Source organism: Cucumis melo, chromosome 7 (genome assembly GCF_025177605.1).
Source record: "Cucumis melo cultivar AY chromosome 7, USDA_Cmelo_AY_1.0, whole genome shotgun sequence".
Taxonomy (NCBI): Eukaryota; Viridiplantae; Streptophyta; class Magnoliopsida; order Cucurbitales; family Cucurbitaceae; genus Cucumis; species Cucumis melo.
This window is the reverse complement of record NC_066863.1, coordinates 12,955,284-12,981,047: the sequence shown is the minus strand read 5'-3', so window position 1 is coordinate 12,981,047 and position 25,764 is coordinate 12,955,284. Positions and strand designations below refer to the sequence as shown.

Below are 25,764 nucleotides of genomic sequence, written 5' to 3'. Positions count from 1 at the left end.
TTAAAATAAACTAATGTAACTGAGATAATCTCACAAAGTGGAAGGTATTAGTACATGAAATCTTACAAAGGCGGGAAAATGAAGCAAAAGTCTATAGTACCCCCAAGAACGTAACCTATATTTCAGTACCACCAGCTGTTAGTACAAGATTGTAGCAAATTTTTAAAAACGATCACATTCGTGGTCAAGAGAGCTACCCTTGTAATCTTGTATCATATTTTACAGTACATCTTCCAGAACAAGAGAGCATACAATTTTCAATTTCTACAATTCTATCTTATCTTATTAAATGGAGAAGCAACTTTCCTAATCTCGATAGTTCCCTCGGTTTTTGAACATCTTTGCCTGAGTTCCTTTTCTCTTTTCTACTTCACCACGAGGTTTTAGAAACCACCCGTCCCTAGTTACCTCTACTTTTATACACTGGAGAATGCAGCTCGGACTGATGACATAATTTATGGGGCAGTGACCGCATCTTTCCAATAAGGGTGCAACAGAGGGGCCCAATATCAGGCAATATTGTTAGAAACATAGGAAAATTAGTACCCATAACGTTCGTTTAATGCTGTCCTCCCATCGCCCGATTGGCCTGCATATTGAAAATTTAGTGTCAGAAGTCTCAAATTTAATAGTAGTATCAGTACATTCAATAAGGAATTTACCTTCAGGAGGTACCCATGATTCATAATCAGCTTTTGTATCAAGAAATGACGGTTTTTCAGGACCAAGAACCCTCTTGGGCTTCTTCTCATCTTTTTTTAATTTGTTCCGACCTGTCGAACGCTTGCTTTCATGTCTAACTTCTTCCTCGTCTGATCCATGATACCCTCTTTGGTGCTTTAACAGCAAAGCCACAGCATCCTCTGCCATGAATTCTGCTTTGTCTACCTCAGAAGATGATGTCGACTGTTGAGAGGCATCAAAGGGACTATCAGATAGATCTTCTTGCTTTCGTTTTCTCAAAATCAAACCTGGGGCTGCACTTTCTATCACAGAATCCATTTTCGTAGGCTTAATATCAGAATTCTGAAGAACCTCTTTCCTGTCTTTGTAGTCAACAAAATCATCAGATTCTTGTATATCCAAGGGTACAGCCTCCTGAATTTCTTCAGACTTCATTTCTTTGACAGCCCCAAGCCACTGGGGCTTTACAGCTGTATAACTGATAGTTTTTTTATCTTTTGCATCATCCACAATCTTTTCAGTAACTGAATCATTAGGTTCAACACTATCCTGAGCGGTTTTCACTTCTTGTTTAGCATCCACCACTTGTTCTTTAGAATCCCCGTCTTTCAGTGGCCCCTTGCATGGTTTCCCATTAACAGATGAAGGAACATTAAACTTTTCAGGCTTTGCTCCTACATTTGAATCACTTTTCTGGGCTGAAGTTTCCCTTTTCTCGGCTGCCTCTCCTGATGGATCAGCAATTTTCAACAGGTACAAAATCCTATCTAGTTCTGACTGAAGAGATGATAATTCATTCTGTAGCTTGGTGGTTTTGTCAAGCACTGCCAACAATTATCAGATCAGCAACAGAAGTCAGAGGAAATGTTCTCTACCATTATGCAACATACAATATAAATTTTCAGATAATATCTTCAATTAAGTATTAGTCAAAATAGTTAGTCTTATCCATCACATTTAAAAGGAGTAAAATATTAGCATGAATTCTCAAGTTCATTACAGGATTAGTTTTAGCTGCAAAAAATGCGTTGGATGTTATATACTATACATAATATACATGAGTATTGAAATAACAAAAGAAGAAAGTAGAACTCGCACTCAATCAAGGAACAACTTATACGTATAAAACAGCGCACCAAGGTATCTTCTATATGTCTAAGAACCAAACCTAGCTGAGATGAAAGGCCCGACATGTAAGCATCGAGAGCATCAGTGCCAGTGTCCAAATATGTCTGTGATTCCATTTTGTTTTCCTCACTCAAAAGCAATCCTCTTTTTTCTTCCATTTCTTTCTTGATGGCATCTCTCTTATCAAGTAGAGAATCAGCAGTTTCAATTGATTGATTTTCACCAGCTTTTTTATTTGAAGGCTTCTTCGTTCGGTCATAGAAGTCATCATCATCACTGAAAAAATAGAATATAAAATAAATTTTATGAGAATCGCCATGTATTCTTTTACACAGTACAAGGCCACCATAATACTAGCATATTGGGTCAATCACATCCGCTATTTCTCAATAAATATGATTAAAACATAGCTACATTTGTAGTTTTGTTTTTTCATTTCCTCCTTTTTGGTAAGAGAAAGAGTTTTTCTAGAGAAATAAAAGAATGCCATACAAAAAAAACAAGCCCAACAAAAAAAGAGACCGAAACTATAAAAGGTGATTCCAATTCAACACATCCAAACCAAGGTCATGGAAATAGTGACCAACACCCACGAGGAGGCATTGAACCTCGTCATCTCCCAAACCTCATCATATAACCTCTCCGGCTCCGAGAAATGAAGCCAGAGTGACTAAACAAACTAACTGCACCCTGACACCTACAAATAATAGCCAGTGCAACACAAAGGTTATGTAAGGCCTCCTATTATCCATCAGTATAAACGAAAGGGCAGGAAAGTAAATGTACAGGGGGCAGAGCTGGGAGAGAAATAAAGAAAAGAATGATACTGGCGGGGCCACTAATGATGGGTACTATAAATAGAATAATAGGGATTGGTGAGGTAGGTTTTATTTTGAAAAAGACTTGTCTTCTAGGGAGGAGTCGTCAGCCATACTAAGGGCTGGGCTATTTTCTTTATCTTTCTTGCTGATCTGGTGTGTATTTCCTTGCTGTTTATTTACTTTTATCTGGATATTTTCCTCGTTGAACTTTCTGTTTATTGAAATATAAGTAAATCCCATAGTGCTGCCTCTCTTTCTATCATTTTGTTGGGATTATTATTGTCTTTTAAGAGAGGAATCCTAACATATTGGGGTTGTGACATGGTTAATGGCGAATAAACAAATGGAAGAGCGCTTAGAAGGTACTAAAAAGGAAGTTCTGGGTCTGAGGAAATGATGCTCGAGTTGAAGAAGGCAGTCGACCATATGCCTGATGACATGAGAGATAATAGTTCATATCGAAGGAGAAATGGATCTGGAACGTCCGATGGGTATGTGATGAAACAAAAGGGGAAATGGCCGACTCAGAAGCTATTTTGGACAACACGACAAGGGCTGTGGATAGAAGTAAGTATAAAAAGCTGGAAATGCCCATGTTCCTTGGAAAGAACCCAGAATCAAGGGTTTACCGTGCAGAACATTTTTTCGAGATTAATGAATGACCTTCTAAAAGCTGAAAAGGTCAAAGTGGCTGTGGTGAGTTTTGGCTAAGATGAAGTGGACTGGTATAGATGGAGCCACAATCGAAAGAAAGTTGAATCGTGGTCGGATTTGAAGAAAGAATGTTCCAACACTTTAGGGACACTGGACAAGGGAGTTTGGGAGCAAGACTGATTAGGATTACACAAGATGGATCCTACAATGATTATGTTAAGAAATTTTTAAACTACTCAACCCCTCTTCCAGATATGGCCGAAAGTGTGCTCATGGATGCATTTTTAACCGCATTAGAACCCTCTTTACAAGCAGAAGTAACCAGCCGACACCCTACAACATTGGAAGCATTGAGAGAGGCTTAGCTTGTTAATGATAGAAATATAGCCTTGAAGTTAGCAACAGCAGAATTAAGCAACCAAGGGTTTAGTGGAGCTGTGAACCAAGTCTTCAAGAAAACAGGGGGAGGGGAGAAAGGAAACAGCAGCAGGGCAGATTTTCAAATGAAGCAAATAACTATCCCTATCAAGGGAAACTACAGCAAAGGTGAACCTCCTATGAAAAGGCTGGATAAGGGCCTTTGTTTTAGATGCAATGAAAAGTATTCACATGGTCATCGTTGTAAGATCAAGGAAAAAAGAGAACTAATGCTATTCATTATGAATGAAGAAGAGGGAGAGGGAGAAGGCAATGTACTGATAGAGGGAGAGAAAGAAGTAATGGAGCTGAAAAATCTTGAAGTCCCACCTGAAACTGAAATTAAAATGAGGACAATCCTGGGTTTCTCCTCTAAAAGAACCATGAAACTCAAGGGAGTAGCGAAGGGTAGGGAGATGTTGATACTCATTGACAGTGGAGCCACCCACAATTTTATTCACCAAGCACTAGTGGAAGAGCTGAAACTGACCATTGAGGAAGGCACGGCTTTTGGAGTAACCATAGGTGATGGGTCAAATAGAAGAGGCAAAGGGTAATGTACAAGAGTTGAAGTGAAGCTACAAAACTCACTATCATTGCTGACTTTTAGCAGTTGAATTAGGACGAGTGGATCTAATCCTAGGTATGCAATGGCCGAATACTACTGGCCTCGTGAAAATTCATTAGCCAACTTTGACTATGTCATTCAAGGTGGGTGAAACGAAAGTCACATTGAGGGCGGATCCATCATTAGTTAAGGCAGAATGTTCCCTCAAAACTATCACCAAAACTTGGGAAGAGAAAGATCAAGAGTTCCTACTTGAGTTCCTACTTGAGTTCCAGAAATTCGAAGTGGAAGAAGAGCCTGATTGGTATGACAAAACAGTGGAAAAAGGGGAGGAAGAGGATTTGCCAATGATCAAGTCTCTACTCAAACAATATGAAGATCTCTTTTCTACCCCATCCGAACTACCACCTAAGAGAGGAATTGATCATTGCATCCTAACAGCACCAAACAAAAACCGATCGATGTAAGACCCTATAAACATGGTCACTTACAGAAAGGGGAAATTGAAAAACTGGTGGAAGAGATGTTACAAGCTGGAGTGATCAGACCGAGCCATAGTCCATACTCCAGTCCAGTTCTGTTGGTGAAGAAAAAGGATGGTGGCTGGCATTTCTGTGTTGATTATAGGAAATTAAATCAAGCTAGTCTAGGATAAGTTTCCAATACCGGTTATAGAGGAGCTATTTGATGAATTACATGTATTAGAATTTTTATTTATGGAAAACTTACCATAAATATTTCTTTTCCTTTTTTCTTTGCCCTTTGCATTCTATCTAAGTTCCCTCAATTGTACCTCTGTAATCATGAGAAAATAATAAAACAAAATATCGTGATTTTTCTCTCGGTTCTCGGGTTCCCACTCAAACTGCTGTATGCTTTTTGTCTCTACTTTCAATAACATGGAGCCTCCATATTTTCCAAACTGGATATACGATCGAGGTACCATCAAATCAGGATGAAGGAAGAAGACATTGAGAAAACGGCTTTTAGAACACATGAAGGCCCCTACAAATTTTTGGTAATATCGTTTGGCCTCACAAACGCCCCAACCACTTTCCAATCTCTCATGAATCAAGTATTTCGCCCTTTCTTAAGAAGATTTGTACTCTTTTTTTTATGATATTCTGATTTATAGGAAAGATGTAAACTGAACATGAGAAGCATTCAGTGATGGTTTTTTCCATTGTAAGCGATAGCATGTTATTTGCAAATAGAGAGAAGTGTGTGATAGCCCACTCAAGAATTCAATATCTCGGCCACTGGATTTCTGTTAAAGGAGTAGAGGCAGATGGGGATAAGGTTCAAGTTACGCTGAATTGGCCTCAACCAAAGGATGTGACCGGGTTGAGAGGATTTCTGGGTTTGAGAGATTATTATAGAAGATTTGTGAATGGTTAAGGTGAAATTGTAGCTCCCCTGACCAGATTGTTGCAAAAAAATGCTTTTACATGGGATGAGACAGCAACTGAAGCTTGTGAAATATTGAAGACAGCCATAATATCAGTCCCTGTTTTTGCACTTCCAGATTAGTCCCTCTCATTTATCATTGATAGTGATGCTTCAGGAAAAGGGTTAGAGGCAGTCTTATCTCAAAATGGGCATCCTATTGCTTTCTTCAGCCAGAAGCTTTTTATCGTGCTCAAGGTAAATCAATATATGAAAGGGAATTGATGGTTGTGGTGTTGGCAATGCATAAGTGGAGACATTATGTGCTCGGGAGGAAGTTTACTATCATCTCGGACCAAAAGGCTCTTAAATTCTTGTTGGAACAGAGGGAGATGCAACTCCAATTTCAAAAATGGCTCACCAAACTTCTTGGATATGACTTTGAAATTCTCTATCAACCCGGGTAACAGAACAAGGTTGTTGATGCCTTATCGAGACTAGAAACAACAGAAGAACAACCCACAGAATTAGCTGTAATGAGTGCTCCGAGTATCACTGACTTAGAGGTGATTTTTAAGGAAGTTGAAGAGGATCCTGAACTTCAAAGATTGATTGCAGCTGTTCAAAGACACAATCAGTGGTCAAATGACAGATTGCTTTATAAAGGAAGACTGGTTATTTTCAAACATTCTGCCTTGATACCAACCCTATTACACACATTCCATTACTCCATTTCTAATAACCTATAAACGCATGAGTGGTGAACTTTATTGGGACGGGATGAAAAAGATATTAAGAATTATGTAGAGCAATGCAACATCTGTCAAAGAAACAAAACAGAATCAACTTTACCAGCAGGGTTGCTTCAGCCTATTGCTGTACCAGTATGCTTGAAGATTGGTCGGGGATTTTGTGGAAGGACTACGGATGGCTGGAAATGTGAATGCAATAATGGTTGTGGTGGATAGGCTAAGCAAATATGCGGTGGATAGGCTAAGCAAATATGCGGTGGATAGGCTAAGCAAATATGCCTACTTTATGGCAATAAGACACCCCTTCTCGGCGAAACAAGTTGTTGAAGTCTTTATTGATAAAGTGATAAGGAAACATGGAGTACCAAAATCCATCATTATCGACCGAGACAAAATTTTTATGAGTAACTTCTAGAAGGAAATTTCTTCCGCTATGGGCACATCCTTGAAGAGAAACACAGCTTTTCATCCCCAAACAGATAGACGAACTGAGAGAGTTAACCGTTGCCTTGAGACTTACCTAAGGCATTACTGCAATGAACAACCCCCACAAAATGGCACAAGTTTATTCCGTGGGCTGAGCTTTGGTATAACACCACTTTCCATGCTTCCACAAAATCCACTCCTTTCCAACTTGTTTTTGACAGGCCGCCACCCCCACTGATCTCATATGGAGAAAGGAGATCACCGAATAATGAAGTTGAACAAATGTTCAAGGAAAGGGACTTATCCCTGAATGCTCTAAAAGAAAATCTGAACGTGGCTCAAAATAGAATGAAGAAATTTGCTAATCTAAAAAGAAGGGAGGTGCAGTTTGAGGTGGAAGATGTAGTCTATCTGAAATTGAGACCCTGTAGGCAACGCTCTCTTGCAGAAAGAGGAGTGAAAAGTTGGCTCCGAAGTTGTATGGACCGTATGAAATAATTAAAAAGATTGGTGAAGTGGCATATCGTTTGAAGCTCCCTCTTGAAGCTGTCATCCATAATGTGTTTCATGTTTCTCAATTGAAACGGAAATTAGGGCAACAACAGCAAACTCAACCAATAGCCCCTAAACTGACCAAAGAGTTTGAACTGCAGCTCAACCCTGAAACAGTGCTGGGAATTCGCTGGAGCAAGGAGCTTGGTGCCAATGAGTGGCTAATCAAATGGAAGAATCTACCAAAAACTGAAGCTACTTGGGAATCGGTCTATCTAATGAACCAGCAGTTCCCCGACTTCCACCTTGAAGACAAGGTGAATCCTGAAGCCAGGGGTGTTGTGAGGCCTCCTATTATCCATCAGTATAAAAGGAAGGGCAGGAAAGTAAATGTACAAGGGGCAGAGCTGGGAGAGAAATAAAGAAAAGAATGATACTGGCGGGGCCCACTAATGATGAGTAGTACAAATAGAATAATTTAGGAATTGGAGAGGTAGGTTTTATTTTGGAAAAGACTTATTTTTTAGGGAGGAGCCATCAGCCATACTAAGGGCTGGGCTATTTTCTCTGTCTTTCTTGCTGATCTGGTGTGTATTTTCTTGCTGTTTATTTACTTTTATCTGAATATTTTCCTTGTTGAACTTTCTGTTTATTGAAATATAAGTAAATCACAAAGTGCTGCCTCTGTTTCTATCAATCATTTTGTTGGAATTATTATTGTCTTTTAACAAAGGAATCCTAACAGACCCCTCCCCCATTCTCGCACCACATTTATCTTTTGGAACATACCTTAAAACTTCTTCATCGTCTTCCATTCCTCCTCCCTTCTTACCACGTGATCGGATCCCTGAACGAGCACCAAGGCTTTCCCTGATGCTATCATTCAGTGTCTCTTCCAAATTTTCAAGCTCTTCCATGATCTACCAAAATTATATTTAGGAGAAGAAATAATTTAAGTGATGTGGTGAAAAAGGAAAAAGAAGTAATGAAATTCTAGAACAGAAAAGTAACAAAATAAATAGAAATACTAATTCTGGGGTAGAATTTTTCACCTGAGTAATTCTTTGCTCATTCCTAGCGATCTGAGTTTGCTGCCCTTGTGTCAATCCACCTTGAGAAATGTCTTTAGCACGAATTGCATCAATTTCTTTCTTCATGTGAGAAATCTGTATCCAATATGCATGTAGCGCATGTATAAGTGCAACAGTAACATACACCAGTAACATAAGCATATATGTAAGGAAGAATGTTTATGCCATTAAAAATGAGTTTCTAGAGATTTATGGTGCTTATTCAACATAACAGCTGATGTCCACTCCTAGAGATAGCTTGAAAAGCTAATATGAGTCCTTTACATTCAAAAACTAAAAAGAAAAAAAATGAGAAATAGAGATGTTAAGACCAGTTAAAATATATGCCACTGATGGAATAACCTTAGTTTAATACAAAAGGTAATTACCAGCAAAATAACAATGATATTTCTACAAATCATCAAGTAAATAAAATAAACAAGTTACAAGGTAAAAGGGAAAAAAAGAAAAAGAATAATGGCCTAGAATATAATGAAGTAATATAGATTAATTAATCTAGCAATTCCTTATCTCTATACCTAAATTTAAGTATTAAAAATAATTAATTATTTCTTTTTTTTAAAAGGAGACAAAGCTTCTATATTATTAATAAACTCAAAGTACAAGACAGTTATACATTGAGAATAATAGAGAGGCCTAGAAATGGAGGAGAGAGAGAGGATCAGTAAGTGCACCCAGACATCTCAACTAGGTTGACACCTCCATAGCACCCTCGTCATATCCAAAATACAAGAACAATACTAAGGACATTAAAAGATCAAAATAAACACCCAAAATAACAATATAATCTACCTATGTAAGACAGAAGCAAAGCTGAAAAATAAAAACTTAACGGTAGAAATATATATTAAAGTCCGTCAAAACTACAAAAGCACTAATTCTGAACTGGCAATAGGATGAAACTGCCTTGTATTTCGATGAAGGCAGTCCAATTGAGGCAGATATCTTGTATGGAGTAATCTTTGAATTCTGCATTTGAAGAACACCCAGCTGCAGCGTTTCTTTTTTAATGGTCTACGATGTCAACCCAAACCCTTCTTTTATCATGGAAGATGCATTGGTTATGTTCAAACCAAACCTCAATAATTGGAACACAATGGCGCTTAGTGAACCATCAAAGACCCAAGCTGTTTTTAGCATAGAAAATATGTTCAACCAACAATTAGATGAGAAGGGACAGAAAATGAATAAGTGTATTAGGAGCTCACTGCTTCTCAAGCAAAGGGGGCACACTGAAGGCAACAAACACATATTGGGAAGCTTCCTTTGCATAGTCTCAGAACAGTTTAAAGAACCCACTGCCATAATCCAAACCAGGACATTTATTTTCCTTGGACTGCTAGTTTTCCAAAGTGCTTTAAAGTAATTCTTTTCCAAAGGTGAAGAGGGAGAGAGGTGCTTCAAAAGGGACTTAACTGAAAAATGGCCCGAGGATTCTAATGACCAAACTCTCCTATCATCCAAGTCTGTTAGACTTTTCTGAGATATAAGAGTTAATAGCCTTTGGAAATCTTGAATTTCTCCATCTTTTAGCAATCTTCGAAATACTAAAACCAAGAATTAGGGACATGATCCAGTGGGTAGCAACCGAATCATTGGGCTATTGAGCTAATCTGAATAGATTTAGAAACTGAGATTTCCGTTCCCTGTTTTGAAAGTTGCCATCTAGAGATACTGATCCACGGATGTCTAAGGTTGTTTCCTGATTTGTTTAGAGTCTGCCAATCAAATTTTTTGCAGCCATATATACTTTTAACTACTTGACACCACAACGCGGAGTCTTCTTTCAAAAATCTCCAACCCCATTTAGCAAGGAGGGCCTTGTTTTTGTTTCTTAAACCACCCAAACCTACCCCCCTCTAATTGAGAAGGCTTCACCTTTTTCCAAGAAGCCAAATGATTAATCTTGCTACCCGATTCCCCTTTAAAAAAAATATTCAAATTAACTTTTCTAGAATGGCAAAGTGGATAGGTAGTAAGTAGGGAGGCTGGCCAATACCGAGTTGCAAAGAATTTGTCTTCGACCTCTTGAAATATTGAACCTTTTCCGTCTATCCAGTTTTTTGTAAACTCTGTCTACAACTGGCTACCAAAACAATTTCTGCCTAGGATATCCTCCCGATGGAAGACCTAGGAACAAAAATTGAAGTTTTTCCGTTCTACAGCCAATTTTCCACCCATGCAAGCTCATCATCCCCTAATTTATTCCACTTAATGCTGATTTTCCCCAATTCACTTTTTGACCCGAGCACCATTCAAACAGATTGATGGTCTCCTTGAGCTTAATTAGCATGCTTTCATCATCTTTACAGAACAAGATGGTATCATCGGCATACTGAAGTATGGGGATGTGTATTCTGTCTTTCCCCACCAAAAAACCCTCAAAATGACCGTTCAAATGCAGCTTATTCATTAAACCTACTAGTACTTCACTTACTAGCAGAAAGAGGAAAGGGGAGAGAGGATCACCTTGACGAATTCCCCTTGAAGCCATTATCCTTCCTCTCGATTTATCATTGATGAATATGGAGAACTTGGTATTTTTGATACAGGCCATAATCCAAGAAATCTATTTTGAGCTGAACTTCTTGCAGTGCACAACCTTTTCAAGGAAGCTCCAATCCACCCTATCAAAGGTTTTTTCAAGGTCTAATTTCAAAATCCACCCTTTTTTCTTTTTGGCACGATAATCTTCTACAGCTTCGTTAGCTATAAGAATGGGGTCTAAAATCTATCTACCTTCGATGAACGCACTTTGGAAAGGGCTGGTTATTGAATCTATAACCCCTTTGAGCCTATCTGCTAGCACCTTGGCAACCACCTTGTAAATGATGGTTGTGAGACTAATAGGTCTAAAGTCTCTAACATGGATCGCATCTTCTTTCTTCTGAATTAAGCAAACGAAGTTTTCTTGAATACAAGCATTATGCTTACCATTTCTGTGGAAGTCATCAAACAATCTCTTGAAACTTTCTTTGAGATTTGGCCAATGTTTCACTAAAAATTCTGTAGTAAAACAATCCAGTCCAAGAGCTTTACTGCCTCTAATGCTTTAATTGCCTTACAAATCTTCACCTCTGAAAAGCTGTTTACTAGTGATAAATTTTGAGAAACAGAGACACAAGACCAATCTCTCATAAAAGGAAGATATCTGACTCCTGGAATTCCTTTATGAAGGCCATCATAGAACCCCAATATAACCCTTTCAATGTCACGAAAAGACTCCGTTATCACCCGTTGCTCATCCATCAATTCTGTGATTAGGTTTATCCTTTTTTTCTTTTTTTGCATTAAGGAATCTGTGAAAAAAGCCAGTGTTTTCATCTCCTACAGCAAGCAAATTTACTTGACTTTTTCTGTATGAAGTTTCTTTTTTCAGTTCTGTAAATACAAAGCAATTCTGTTTGGATGGCTCATTTGCGAACCAATTCCACTTCATTCAGACCAACACTTTTTGCAAGCCCATCGCTGATTTCTAACTCTCTGAAAAGCCTTTCCTCTTTCTGCTTTAGATCAATCAGATGAGTAGCATGCCAATTTTTAACTTTACAAAGTTGCTCATGAAGAATGAAACCAGCCCACCCAATGCCTGGGACACTTTTCAAAACTTCCTCAATGACTTTGTTGCACTCTTTTATCAACAACCAACTATTGCAAAATCTAAATAGGGATGGCCCCATAATACTGCACCTGCCTCTAATAATAGAGGGAAGTGATCAGAGAAGATTCTTGCTTTACAGGTCATTCTGTAAGACCCCCCATTATTAACGTGTACAAAAGAAAGGGCAGAAAAGTAAACTCACATGACAACCAGGTGGAAAGGTAGGATTAGAAATGGGAACGTGCAGAGTGGGCCCTACGGAGGAATGTTTTTGTACCTATAAATAGAATCTTTTGGGGAATGGGGTACCTAAGTTTTATTTTGGCATTGTTGTTAGAAAAGGCTGCTGGAGCCGCCGAGGCTACCCTAGCTCAGAGGGAGAGGGGTGGTATGTTTTTTATTGTTTTTCAGCTGTTATCTTGTTTTATCTTGTGACTATTATCATTTTGGCATTATAAATATATAATTCAGAGGACTGCCTCTGTTTTTTGCCATTAAAGTAGCAAATATTAGTCCCTACTTGTTAGGAAATCTTACATTTGGTATCAGAGCCACTACAAACTGGGGGTGATTACCCGTTTAATGGTGCAACGACAGATGGAAGAGAGGGTAGAAGGAACTGAAAAGGAAATATTGGGCCTAAAGGAGATGATGATAGAAATGAAAAGAACCATGGAGCGGCTGGCGGAAGAAATGAGGGACAGCCACAGTTATAAGAAGAAGGAAGAGTCAGGCACGTTCGATGGTTCGGTAATGAAGTTAAAAGGTAAGATGGAAGAGATGGATGTCATGGTTGAGGTGAATACACAACTAGTGGACCAAAGCAAATATAAGAAGTTGGAAGTGCCGATGTTCTTGGGCGAAAATCCAGAATCATGGGTATACAGAGCAGAGCATTTTTTTCAGATTAATAACTTACTTGAAGCTAAGAAGGTGAAGGTAGCAGTGGTAAGTTTCAGTCAAGATGAAGTAGACTGGTATAGATGGAGTCACAATCGGAAGAAGGTGGAATCGTGGGAAGATCTGAAGGCTAGGATGTTTGAGTTCTTTTGAGATACTGGACAGAAAAGTTTGGGAGCAAGGCTTATTCGCATCCAACAAGACGGATCATATAATGAGTATGTAAAGAAGTTCGTAAACTACTCAGCACCCCTACCATATATGGCTGAAAGTGTCCTCAGGGACGCATTTTTGACAGGGTTGGAATCGGCTCTCCAAGCCGAAGTAGTGAGTAGACACCCCCAAACGTTGGAAGACTGCATGAAAGAAGCCCAACTGGTGAATGATCGCAACCTAGCACTGAAACTGGCTAGAGCTGAGCTAGGAATCCCAGAACCAAAGGGGGCAGAAGTGTCCACGACTAAGACCCAACCAAGAAATGACAAAGGGATATTAAGGAAGAACGAATTTCAGATGAAACAGATCACTATACCTCTAAAAGGCAGCTACCAAAAAGGGGAACCACCGGTTAAAAGATTGTCTGATGCGGAATTTAGAGCACGCTTGGACAAGGGACTATGTTTTAGGTGCAATGAGAAATACTCTCATGGACACCATTGCAAAGTGAAAGAGAAAAGGGAGTCGATGCTCTTTATCCTTAGTGAAGAAGAAAGTGTAGAGGAGGAGAAGTTTCGGAAATGAGAGAAGAAAGGGTGGAACTACAACAGTTAGACATCATAGAAGAAGCTGAAGTGGAGTATCGTGCACTTACCAACTTATCAACAAAAGGCACCATGAAATTGAAGGGGCATGTGAAGGGGAAGGAAGTGATTGTGTTGATTGACAGCGGAGCAACACACAACTTCATTCACCAGGCATTAGTAGAGGAAAAACAGCTACCAAGGAGAAAAATACTCAATTTGGTGTTACCATTGGAGATGGCACGAGATGCAAGGGAAAAGGGATTTGTAGGTGAATTGAACTCAAACTGGAGGAACTGACGGTGGTGGCTGATTTCCTAGCAGTAGAATTGGGAAAGGTAGATGTTGTCCTGGGGATGCAATGGCTGGACACGACAGGCGCGATGAAGGTGCATTGGCCAACATTAACAATGGTGTTTTAGGTAGAAGGAAAAAAAGTAATACTCAAGGGAGATCCATCTCTCATTAGAGCGGAATGCTCCTTGAAAACAATAGAGAACATGGAAAGTGGAAGATCAGGGATTTCTAATTGAATGGCAGAATCATATGATTGAAACGAAAGGGGAGTACAAGGAAGAAAAAGGTCCACGTGGAGAAAGGGAGGAGTGGCCAATGATTAAATTCTTACTAAACCAGTATGCCGACGTTTTTTAAGACCCGAAGGGGTTGCCACCCAAAAGGACCATTGACCACCGCATCCTGGACAAAAGCCAATCAATGTGCAACCCCATAAATGCGGCCACGAGCAGAAGGAAGAGATAGAGAAGTTAGTAACAAAAATGCTAACCCAGTCACAACCCCTATTCATGTCCGGTCCTACTAGTAAAAAGAAAAGATGGAGGATGGAGATTCTGTGTTGACTACAGGAAATTGAACTAAGTCATAGTCACTGATAAATTTCCTATTCCAGTGATTGAAGAACTGTTAGATGAGCTACATGGGGCCACGGTTTTTTCGAAGTTAGACCTAAAATCTGGTTATCACCCGATCAGAATGAAGGAAGAGGACATAGACCAGTCCCTCATGAATCAGGTATTTAAGCCATTCTTAAGACGTTGTGTACTGGTTTTTTTATGATATCCTCATTTACAGCACTGATATAACTGAGCATGAAAAGCACTTGGGGATGGTGTTTGAAGTTAGACCTAAAATCTGGTTATCACCAGATCAGAATGAAGGAAGAGGACATAGACCAGTCCCTCATGAATCAGGTATTTAAGCCATTCTTAAGACGTTGTGTACTGGTTTTTTTTTATGATATCCTCATTTACAGCACTGATACAACTGAGCATGAAAAGCACTTGGGGATGGTGTTTGTTGTGTTAAGAGATAACCAATTATATGCCAACCGGAAGAAGTGTGTGTTCGCACATTCACAAATCCAATACTTGGGCCATACCATTTCCGAGAAAGGGGTGGAAGCAGACCAGGAAAAGGTCAGGAGCATGTTGCAATGGCCCCAACCTAAAGACATAACCAGGTTAAGGGGATTCTTAAGGCTGACGGGTTATTATAGGCGATTTGTCAAGGGGTATGGTGAAATCACGGCTCCCTTAACCAAACTACTGCAAAAGAATTCATTTAAATGGGATGGAGAAGCCATTCTCGCCTTTGAAAACCTCAAGCTAGACATGACCACAAACCTCGTGCTAGCCCTACCGGATTGGTCCCTACCTTTCGTTGTGGAAACGGATGCCTCAGGCATTGGTTTGGGTGCAGTACTCTCTCAAAATGGCCATCCTATAGCCTTCTTTAGTCAAAAACTATCCCCAAGGGCTCAGACTAAATCAATCTACGTAAGAGAACTAATGGTTGTAGTTCTTTCGGTACAAAAATGGAGACATTATCTGTTGGGAAGGAAGTTCACGATTATGTCGGATCAAAAGGCCTTGAAATTCTTATTAGAACAAAGAGAGGTTCAACCTCAGTTTCAAAAGTGGTTAACCACACTTTTGGGTTATGACTTTGAGATATTATATCAGCCAGGACTCCAAAATAAGGCTGCCGATGCACTTTCAAGAATGGACACTACCCCCGAGTTGCAAACTATGACCACGACAGGATTTGTAGACATGGAAACCGTGGCAAAGGAAGTAGAAAAAGATGCAAAGCTCCAAAAAATCGTGGAACAACTACAGAGGGGCCCTCCAATCGAAGGCAAGTATAAATGGGAAAATGGTAGACTGCTATATAAAGGCCAAGTAGTACTATCGAATTCATCATCTCTCATCCCTAGCCTGTTACACACGTTCCATGACTCCATTTTAGGAGGTCATTCAGGGTTTCTAAGAACCTACAAATGGATGAGCGGGGAGTTATATTGGATGGGAATGAAGGCTGACATTAAACGCTATGTAGAGCAGTGTGAGATTTGCCAAAAAAATAAGTATAAAGCCACTAAGCCAACTGGAGTTCTTCAGCGTATTCCCATCCCAGAAAGGGTTTTAGAAGACTGGACTATGGATTTTATAGAAGGGCTGCCTAAAGCTAGAGGAGTGAATGTGATCATGGTAGTAGTGGATCAACTAAGCAAATATGCTTATTTCATCACTTTGAAACACCCATTTTCAGCAAAGTAAGTAGCAGTCGAGTTCATTGACAAGATAGTGAGAAGACACGGTATCCCTAAATCTATCATCTTTGATATAGACAAGATCTTTCTTAGCAGCTTTTGGAAAGAGTTATTTGCCACTATGGGAACCATACTGAAGAGGAGCACGGCTTTCCACCCACAAACAGACAGAGAGGGTTAATCAGTGCTTAGAAACTTACCTAAGGTGCTTCTGTAATGAACAGCCAAGTAAATGGGATCAATTCATACCGTGGGCAGAGCTATTGTATAATACGACTTTCCACACCTCTACAAAGACAACACCTTTTCAGGTCGTCTATGGCCACCTACCCCACCACTACTATCTTATGGAGAAAGGAAAACGCCAAACAATGAGGTAGAATCATTGTTAAAAGCAAAAGACTTAGCCATTAACGTTTTGAAGGAAAATTTATGTGGCCCAAAATTGTATGAAAAAAATGGCAGATTTGAAGAGGAGGGAACTCAAATTTAAAGTGGGAGACGAGGTATTCCTAAAGTTAAGACCCTATAGACAACATTCATTAGCAAAGAAGCGGTCCGAAAAATTAGCTCCTAGGTACTATGGCCCTTATCAGATCACTGAGGAAATTGGGACGATGGCATACAGACTTGACCTTCCACCAGAAGCAGTAATCCACAATGTGTTCCACATTTCCCAGCTAAAACTTAAGTTGGGAAAGCAACAAACGTGCAACATCAACAACCGATACTCACTGAAGAGTTCGAGCTGCAACTATCGCCTGAAACAGTGATGGGCATTCGCTGGAATAAAGAACTTGGAGCAAACGAATGGCTAGTTAAGTGGAAGGGGCTGGCTGACAGTGAGGCTACACGGAAGTCCGTTTATTTAATGAATCAGCAATTCCCTACATTCCACCCTGAGGACAAGGTGAACTAGGAACCAAGGGGTATTGTAAGACCCCCTATTATTAACGTGTACAAAAGAAAGGGCAGAAAGGTAAACTTACATGATAGCCAGGTGGAAAGGAAGGATTAGAAATGGGAACGTGCAGAGTGGGCCCTACCGGAAGAATGTTTCTGTGCGTATAAATAGAATCTTTTGGGGAATGGGGTAGCTAGGTTTTATTTTGGCATTGTTGTTAGAAAAGGCTGTTGGAGCCACCGAGGCTACCCTAGCTCAGAGGGAGAGGGGTGGTATGTTATTTTATTGTTTTTCAGCTGTTATCTTGTTTTATCTTGTGACTGTTATCATTTTGGCATTATAAATATATAATACAGAGTGCTGCCTCTGTTTTTTGCCATCAAAGTAGCAAATATTAGTCCCTACTTGTTAGGAAATCTTACAAATTCTTGAGTTTTCAAATTCATCATCCCATTTACTGTTAATAAAAAATATGTCCAACAAAGATCTTGCAGCAATGCCACCCTCTCTTGACCAAGTAAATTTGCCATTTTGATAACTGTCTCATCCCTCTTGTGCTTCTGCCAACTAGAAACCTCTCATAAACCCATCTGGTGATGTTAAAGTCTCCTCCCAAGCACCAAGCCTCTTCTCCGCATTCTATTATAGTTAGTACTTTTGGCCAAACAAGTTTCCCCTCTCTATAACCACAGGGACCATAAACATTGGTAACCCACAACACTTCTTGCACAAAGTTATACATTTTATTTTAAGGGAATTACGCCCTCTCACGGTTTCCATCACTGTGATTTTGCTTTTATCCCATAAAGTAAGAATGCCTCTGGATGTGCCAAAAGAATCCACCAATTCCCAACCTATATCCATAGAGCTCCAAATTGTTTTAATGAAATTTACTTCCAGAATTTCCATTTTTGATTCTTGGATCAGTACCACATATGGGTGATGATTTTTTATGAACTTCTTAAGAGCAGAATGTTTAGTTGGATCTTTTAGGCCTCTTGTGTTCCAAGAGATGATCTTCATGGGTGAAAATTTTGGACATATGAATTACCCAGACTTACTTAAACCAACATCACTTCACAGTCTTTAATATTTGGCAACAATTCCTTTGGAATTTCTACTGATTTGATTGAGAGGAGCAAGGAAAATTACTAAAATCACCACCTTCCACTTCAAAAAGGGAATCAGGTCCCCTGCTTCAATTTCAACATTTGCATTTTCTTCTTGAATGTGAGTTAAACCCGAAGAGTCTTCACTGCTGACACTATAACGGGAGATAATTTTAATATTTGATAGCTTCTGCACTGACTCAACAGAATGGCAAGGAGAACCTCGTAATAAAGTGACTTTAGTGTTAGGATCAGTGAAGCTTGAATAATTAAAACGAACAGAAGTGGGGCGGGGAGAGACAAGCCTAATATTTTCTGAAACTGATTGAATTTTGGAGGTACAAATTTCCAAAAGATCTGGATTTTCTTCCGATAAAGAGGCCTTGCTTGGCAGATTTTTTTAAATTTTTTTCCAGATCTTTAAAGGAACATGTTGCAATAGCTTTAGACTTTATTTTTTATAAATTATTTTTATAAAACAACTGCAATAGCTTCAGACTTTAGTAAAATTGTCCAAGCATTATCAAATGAAGTGTTCTGATAAACTGTAATAACGGTACTTTTGGGGAAATTTTGGGGAAATTTTAATCTTCTTTCCTTTTGCTTGATCTAATATTATTTGGGGTTCCTTCGGTGGTGGAAGAAAAGGAAGCTCCAAATGTATGATTAATTTTATTGGAGGGACCTTTGGAATTCTGATATGAGCTGCCAATCTTGGCAGAATTATTAGAGGCAGAAGAGAGCTTTTCATCCCCCGACTCTTCATATTTCTACTTTTTGAAAACAGTGAGGCCCGCCAACTTAAAGCAACAGTTATCTGTATTGGGCTTGGTGAAATTAATTAAGTGGGCTGTTCAAATAATGGCTCCATTAATGCTGCGCCTGCACACCTAACCGTCTTCCTCTCCTTTTTCCGGCACTGGCAGCTGATCGAAAAAAATCTGCAAGGCTTCAAATGGGTTTCTTGCTAAAGATAGTGCGTCGAAGGTGGATTTAGGAACCTTTTGGACTGGTGGGATTCCTGTGAGATCTTCCTCTTCATCAAATAACACCGTTCTAATGCGTAAAAGATCGATAGGATTTTTAAAATCCTCAACTACTAATTTTTCTTTTTTTTATGAACTTTGGTGGATTCATCTATTGAATATCCCCGAAATGCGGAAAAATATTACCTCTTCTCGGGTCCTTGATTTCTATTGTTGAAGGAATGAAGCCATATAGATTCCTTTTGACTTTAATTTTTGCTTCTCTACAATTTAGGAGATTGATAGTCTCTGAGGCAATGGATTCAAGCCCCCCAAAGTGATCTCCTATGACCTCAGAAGTTCTTCTACTCCAATAATCTAAAGGAAGATTATTAGTTTTTAGCCAACCTCCAAATCCTTTTGTGACAATTGGTCTATTGTGTTTAATTTTATTCCATTTTTCGAACTTGAGGTGGAAAGAACCCATCGGTTGCCAAACCCCTTCTCCCCTTATGTGATCCTTGATTGAGCCTTGATCTAGACTAATTAGAGCATTTTTTTCAAATAAAGGATTTAGCATAACCTTAACTTGCAATTCTATCTCCAACGTTTTGTGAATGCTTCTCCAATCATCGAAAGCAAAAAGCTTAGTCACGATCTACAGCTGTTCAAAATTAGTGGAAACTACCTCCGAATTTTTTATGACCCAATACTTCTGGATTTCTGCCTTTGGTTTGCTGGAAGAGTAGGGAAGCCCAATCTCTTGCAAACTTTCCTGCTGTCTTTGAACATGATTAACTTTCATAAGCTCCAACTTTTCATTTAAATCATTGGAATGACTGAGGTTGACCTTTTCTGCATAACTTTGCTTTTCAAGCTTCCTCGAAAATATGATCTTGTGTGAATTACCAGCAAACCATTTGATGTAGTGCATTCTTTCAATGAACTTACCTATCATATTACGAAATGATAACCAGCCTTATTTCCTTTCTCCTGAGCATACCCGTAGATTGAAATGACCCCCAACAAGTGGCCAATGATCACAAATAAGAATCCGTCCTGATTTTGTTTGAAACTTCCAAATCTTCAACCTTCATCTATCTGCGGCCCCAAATTTGTTGAAGTAGCTATCAGTTGGTGATCTTAATAGTTCCGAGAGAGTAGACTGAATCCAATGAAGTTGGTTGTTGGAGACAGATAAGATTCTTTTGGCTACCACATCTTCAATGTGACAACTACCTTCTTCTTTCTAAATGCAATAGTGTGACTCATTTATCTTGCAGCTGACAACTTCCATCCTTAATCTAGTGTCCAGTCGGAAAAATCAAGAGGGTGGCCGGTGGACTAGAAATGTGGAGGAGAGAAGGGAGAGAGAAAACTTACCTTTCCTGTCTTTTTAGTATATAGTGACATGGTTTCTAAGAAAGATTTCCTACATGACGCTATAACCTACATGACACTATAATTCATTATTTCAGAAATCAGCTAAGCCAAAGTAGATTCCACATGGTCAACCTTGAATCCAAAATTCTCTTATTTATTTCCAATTATATATCAACAAAGCTGTCACAGCACAAATCCAAGTGAGTCTTTCTTTCACAACATTCTGCCAAGAAAAGTAAGAAAACACTTTGGACCTCATCCAGAGGCATTCCTACTTGTTGCAAAGGAGCGTTAGAGGACTCGACCATATTCTTTAGCGTTGTCAGCTTCTGCTGTCAGCATGGATTCGCTTTCAAGTGTTTGGTAATTGTTTGGTGTCCAACACGGACCATTTTTTATGATGGTGGAGGTTTTGCTACGTCTCCTTTTCAAGTTATGGATTGCGGGAAAAGTCCTTTGGCAAACTTAAAGAAGCAAATAGCAATCTTCTCACATTATTTTAAAACCAAAAAGAATGTTATTGACTAACCTTTTCAGTTCTTTTTAAAACCTTTTCACGAGTTTTCTGCTGCTTTTCTGTCAGCTGCCCGCTGTATGTTTGCCATGTGACTTCATCAACTTCATCCTAGATATTCAGAACAGAACAGAGTAAGTACTCGCCTATCAAATAGCCAAAATATTTAATCCCAATAAAGTAACATGGTTAAATTGAAATTCTAGTAACCTAAGAAAATCTGACAAGGATCCTAAATGAATTTTTTGTTGATTCATTGCACAAACCTCAGTCTCTTCAACAGCATCTTCTCCCATGCCCCAAGATATTCCATCAGCAAGAGATGCTTCCTGACGTGCTCGTCGAAGTGAAGCTTCTCGCTCTAGTGTCTCTTCCCGCATCTTCGCCTTTTTCATCAATGTCAGGTCTGCTTCCTGGTGTTCAGTCCCAAAACAATAATAAGAAGAAATCAACTGACAACATACTTATTCAAATCAAGATCAAGTTGTAAATACGCCTTGATTTTGACTCGAGGCCAACTGCAGGCAAAGGCTAAAATAAGGCAACCCACTAGATTATATAATTTGTAGCATTTGCTTAACATAGATCCTTGAAATAGAGACATTGATTTGGTTAACATGTTTTTATATATATTCAACAAATGCTTCAACACGCCCCTAGAATGCTAAACTGTAAAATGCTAAAGGAAACTTACAGGTAGCATCAAATGATTTGGCCCTTGAAAAATGTACAAGCGAGATGAACTGCAAATGAACATAAAACCATAAGAGATTAGCATAAGTGAAGCAAGAAGCAAATAAACTTCACATACATCAAAGGATGAGCGTTTAACCCTCCTTCAGACTAAGATAGAGAGAATGTTGGAATTTCTACTACTTATGAATGATTGCGTGTAAATTTTCTTTGTAAAATACTTACTCTTTGTTGTTTTAATTTATTTTTTCCATATTAGAAATATGTCTTTGTATGGATTTAAAATAATTTTTTCCATATTAGAAATATGTCTTTGTTTTAATGATTGCGTGTAAATTTTCTTTGTAAGAAACAAAATATTGTTTCTCGTTTGAGTGTTGAGTCAGAATATAGAGCTATGACACAATCTATGTGCGAAATAGTATGGATTCACCAACTATTATCTAAGATAGGCTTCAGTATTACAGTGCTAGCTAAGTGCATCTAATCCAATATTTCATGAACGAACTAAATATATTGAGGTGGATTGTCACTTCATTCGTGAGAAAATCCAAGATGGGTTAGTGTCTACAGGATATGTGAAGACTGGAGAACAATTGGGAGATTCTGATCAAAGTTGTAAATAGAGCAAGGATAAGCTATCTGTGCAACAAGTTGGGCATGATCGATATATTTGCTCCAGCTTGAGGGGGAGTGTTATGATATATATATTTATATTATATGTCCATTATCGTAATTATACATTTAGTCTAGGGTTTCTTTGTTCTCTATATATATAACTTTATTTTGACTCTAAATAATAAGAAAGATATTTTTCTCTGACTTTTCAAGTACAAGAAGGTTCATTCGTGCTTATTTGGAACCAAGGAAATCACACAGATTGCAATTAAATATTGAAAGAGGCAAAATTGTTCTTTCACTAACTTAATCGGGAAACCCCATGAAACTACTTTTCTAATGAAGAAATGCTTATTTATCTTATACAACTCACACATCTTATGGAATCTACAAATAAAAACTTCAAAAAAAAACAGATGAGATTACTGTGAAAACTTGCTACATTTTATCGGTATCAATTGCAACATAAGAATAGAAAATAATTAAACCACCATTCAAATAATCAGAACTTTCTTTGTTTAGAAAATGATCAACGAAGAATTGTGCTTACTGGCCAAATCGAATGACATCACCGACATGCAAGTCCACAAAAACCCTTTTCTTTACCTAAATAAAATAACAGAGAAGTTTCATCAGAAGATGAAATAAAATCCATTCCACTTTCTCTAACAAACATGGAAAAACAAGGCAGAAAACACCATCAGCAGACAAAGACAATACCTTTCAGATTTTTCTAATAGAAAAGTTGAAACTGTGAAAAAGAAAAAAGAATGATACAAATACCAATTACCAAGAACCAAAATTAAATAGTAAAGAACCATACCTGATTTTTGTTTATAAAAGAACCGTGAGTACTTCCAAGATCATAAAGGTATGCGTCTTCATTACTCCTGAATTGGAGAACTACAAAAGGAAGACATATAGTAAAATAATAGTATCTTCTGACCACTTAAATTATTCTTCAGCCAAAACATACTGTCAATGATATCATTTAAATATATATAACCTATATCCAATCGCTTAATGTTGTAAGGTATTGTTGGTACATTGCCTGCCCTATGTTTCTTTTTTTATTTTGATTGAAGTAATTTTACTAGACCCTAGTTTTTACCCACCTCTTAACCCTAGTTTTACAATCTTTGATATGAGAAATTGCTAAAATGTTGAGAGTTCTTCCAGTCATCAGAGATGTCACTATCAATACTAAGGCTAAGGCCCTTTTTTTTCTTTTTTTTTTTCTTCAATGCCAAAATCTCATATTTACCCTAACTATTTCATAAAATGATGTCCCACCATCAAAACCCTTAAAGCTCACGGGTTAAGGAGAACATCAAAAAGCACTTTAGATATTTAGATGCTCTTGTAGAGGCATCCAACAAGGCCTAGTACTCTAAATTTTAAGAAACATAGGAATTTGATGGTCACCCAATGAACCAATTTCTGCTCGGTCCATGAATATAATATGTTAATGATATATAATTAAATTTTTTTTTTAACTACCAGCTTAAGCTTCTGGGTGAATCGGTGGTTTAATATGGTATCAGAGCAAGTGGTCCAAGGAGGTCCTGTGTTCAAGCCCCTGCATCGTCGTTTCCTCCCCAACTAAAATTGATTTCCAATTTTTGGACCTTTCAAATATTTCAAGCCCACAAGTGAGAATGAGTGGTCCAAAGAGGTCCTGTGTTGAAGCCCCTACATTATCGTTTCCTTCCCATTTAAAATTGATTTCCACTTGTTGGACCTTTGAAATATTTCAAGCACACAAGTGATTTCCACTTGTTGGACCTTTCAAATATTTCAAGCACACAAGTGAGGGGGAGTGTCAGTGATATACAATTAAATTTGACTTCAACCACCGGCTTAAGCTTTTGGGTGAATTGGTGGTTTAATATAATAGATAGTTAAATATTAGCTCGAAGAACCTATATAATAATACTATTTCGAATTAAGGCAGCTTAAATCTAATGGAGAGTTAGAGCCCTCTGAATTGGAACATAGAAATGCATTTACAATGTATGGAACCTTGATGATAGAAATGCAATGCTAATACAATGAAAATATGAGCAAACAAATGTCTCATTCATTGAAAATCAACTGCAAGTAAATAATTTCAGCTGACAAAGTCTAATGGAAATCAGTATTGGGAACAAACATATCTTCTCCTGCACATTAACAACAGAAGATGATGTGAGATTGTGCCCTTTAATGCAATGCTAATACAATCCATATGATAATTGCTAGGTTCCTATGATGTTACATGATAATACAAGTAATACCAGAGAAATGCAGCTAGAGTACTGGAATCTTAACGACAACATAGAAACAGGGATTAAATCCCATGCATGTAATAGTCAATGATAATCGCTAAGAACTGTGTTGTGCCTACATCAACTTCTGTTAATTTCTGCATTTAAGTTTATAAGATAGAAAATCCTCTTAAGAATAAGGGAAAAGTTGGCTACCAGCGTGAAAACGAGAAATGGTTGGATGCTCCAGAACAAAATCGCAGAGATCCACACGTCCAAACATATAAGCTCCTTTCTCATACCTAAAATCATATACATAGCTAAGTAACCAATATGTTAACAGATAAAAGAATAACAGAATTGGATTTCGACAAGACATCAAGACCAAGTAAGAGAAAAACAGTATGTCAAGCCAGTTCTAGCTCCAGAATTTCACGTCTCTTGAGAAAGTAATGCGAAGTTGAAATTTCTTTGGAACCTCCAAAGAACTTACACATTCAATTGATCAACAATGCATCCATCCTTCAGAACCTCCAAATAGAAACGATGGGAAGGGACTCCACTCCAAGAAGGAATGGTGTATGGCACAGATACGCTCTGAGGTTGCTTCGACGCCAGTTCCACAGCTTTATCAGATGCGGAGGCGGAGCCATCTGAAACCTTCTCAGTATGTTCCGAAGCATCAGAATTGATGGAATTCACTGGTGATTCATTTTCTTGAGCTGAGGTTAGGGCTGGGGGATCAGAGTCAGGAGGGGTAGGGATTTTCGGAGGAGGAAGGCCCATGGGAGCCTTCGTTGCCGTTGAAGAAACGGTTGAATCTTCCTCCAGGGCTACGGCATCAGAATCCATTGGAGAAGAGGAGAAAGTGTTTCTTGGCGGTGGAGGTCCCATGTCGGTCGTCATCTCAAGCGTGCTAATAGAACGGAAGAGAGACTGTGGAAATGAAAGAGTGTTTCTAAAATATATAAGTTTTCCTTCACCGCCGGCGCCCACAACTTCACTCACCACTCGCCGTGGCCGGCGGTGCCATGTCTACCTTGTGGGGGTAGAAATAACAAGTTTATCTCTAAAATTGCAAAAAAAAATGTTCAATTTTG

The 25,764-nt window shown here is 38.6% G+C and overlaps 1 protein-coding gene across 1 annotated transcript; it reads right to left on the bottom strand.

Moving 5' to 3' along the window:
- LOC103495714 (uncharacterized) lies at nucleotides 1-25,764 on the bottom strand. The gene is made up of 12 exons (XM_008457344.3): nucleotides 25,158-25,764; nucleotides 24,881-24,966; nucleotides 23,242-23,321; nucleotides 22,969-23,024; nucleotides 21,802-21,850; nucleotides 21,374-21,520; nucleotides 21,123-21,218; nucleotides 8,381-8,494; nucleotides 8,118-8,248; nucleotides 1,853-2,088; nucleotides 663-1,508; nucleotides 1-589 (listed from the first exon to the last, which is right to left on the bottom strand). Exons 1-12 carry the CDS (start codon nucleotides 25,568-25,570, stop codon nucleotides 540-542), a joined length of 2,304 nt encoding a protein of 767 aa, XP_008455566.2. The 5' UTR covers nucleotides 25,571-25,764; the 3' UTR covers nucleotides 1-539.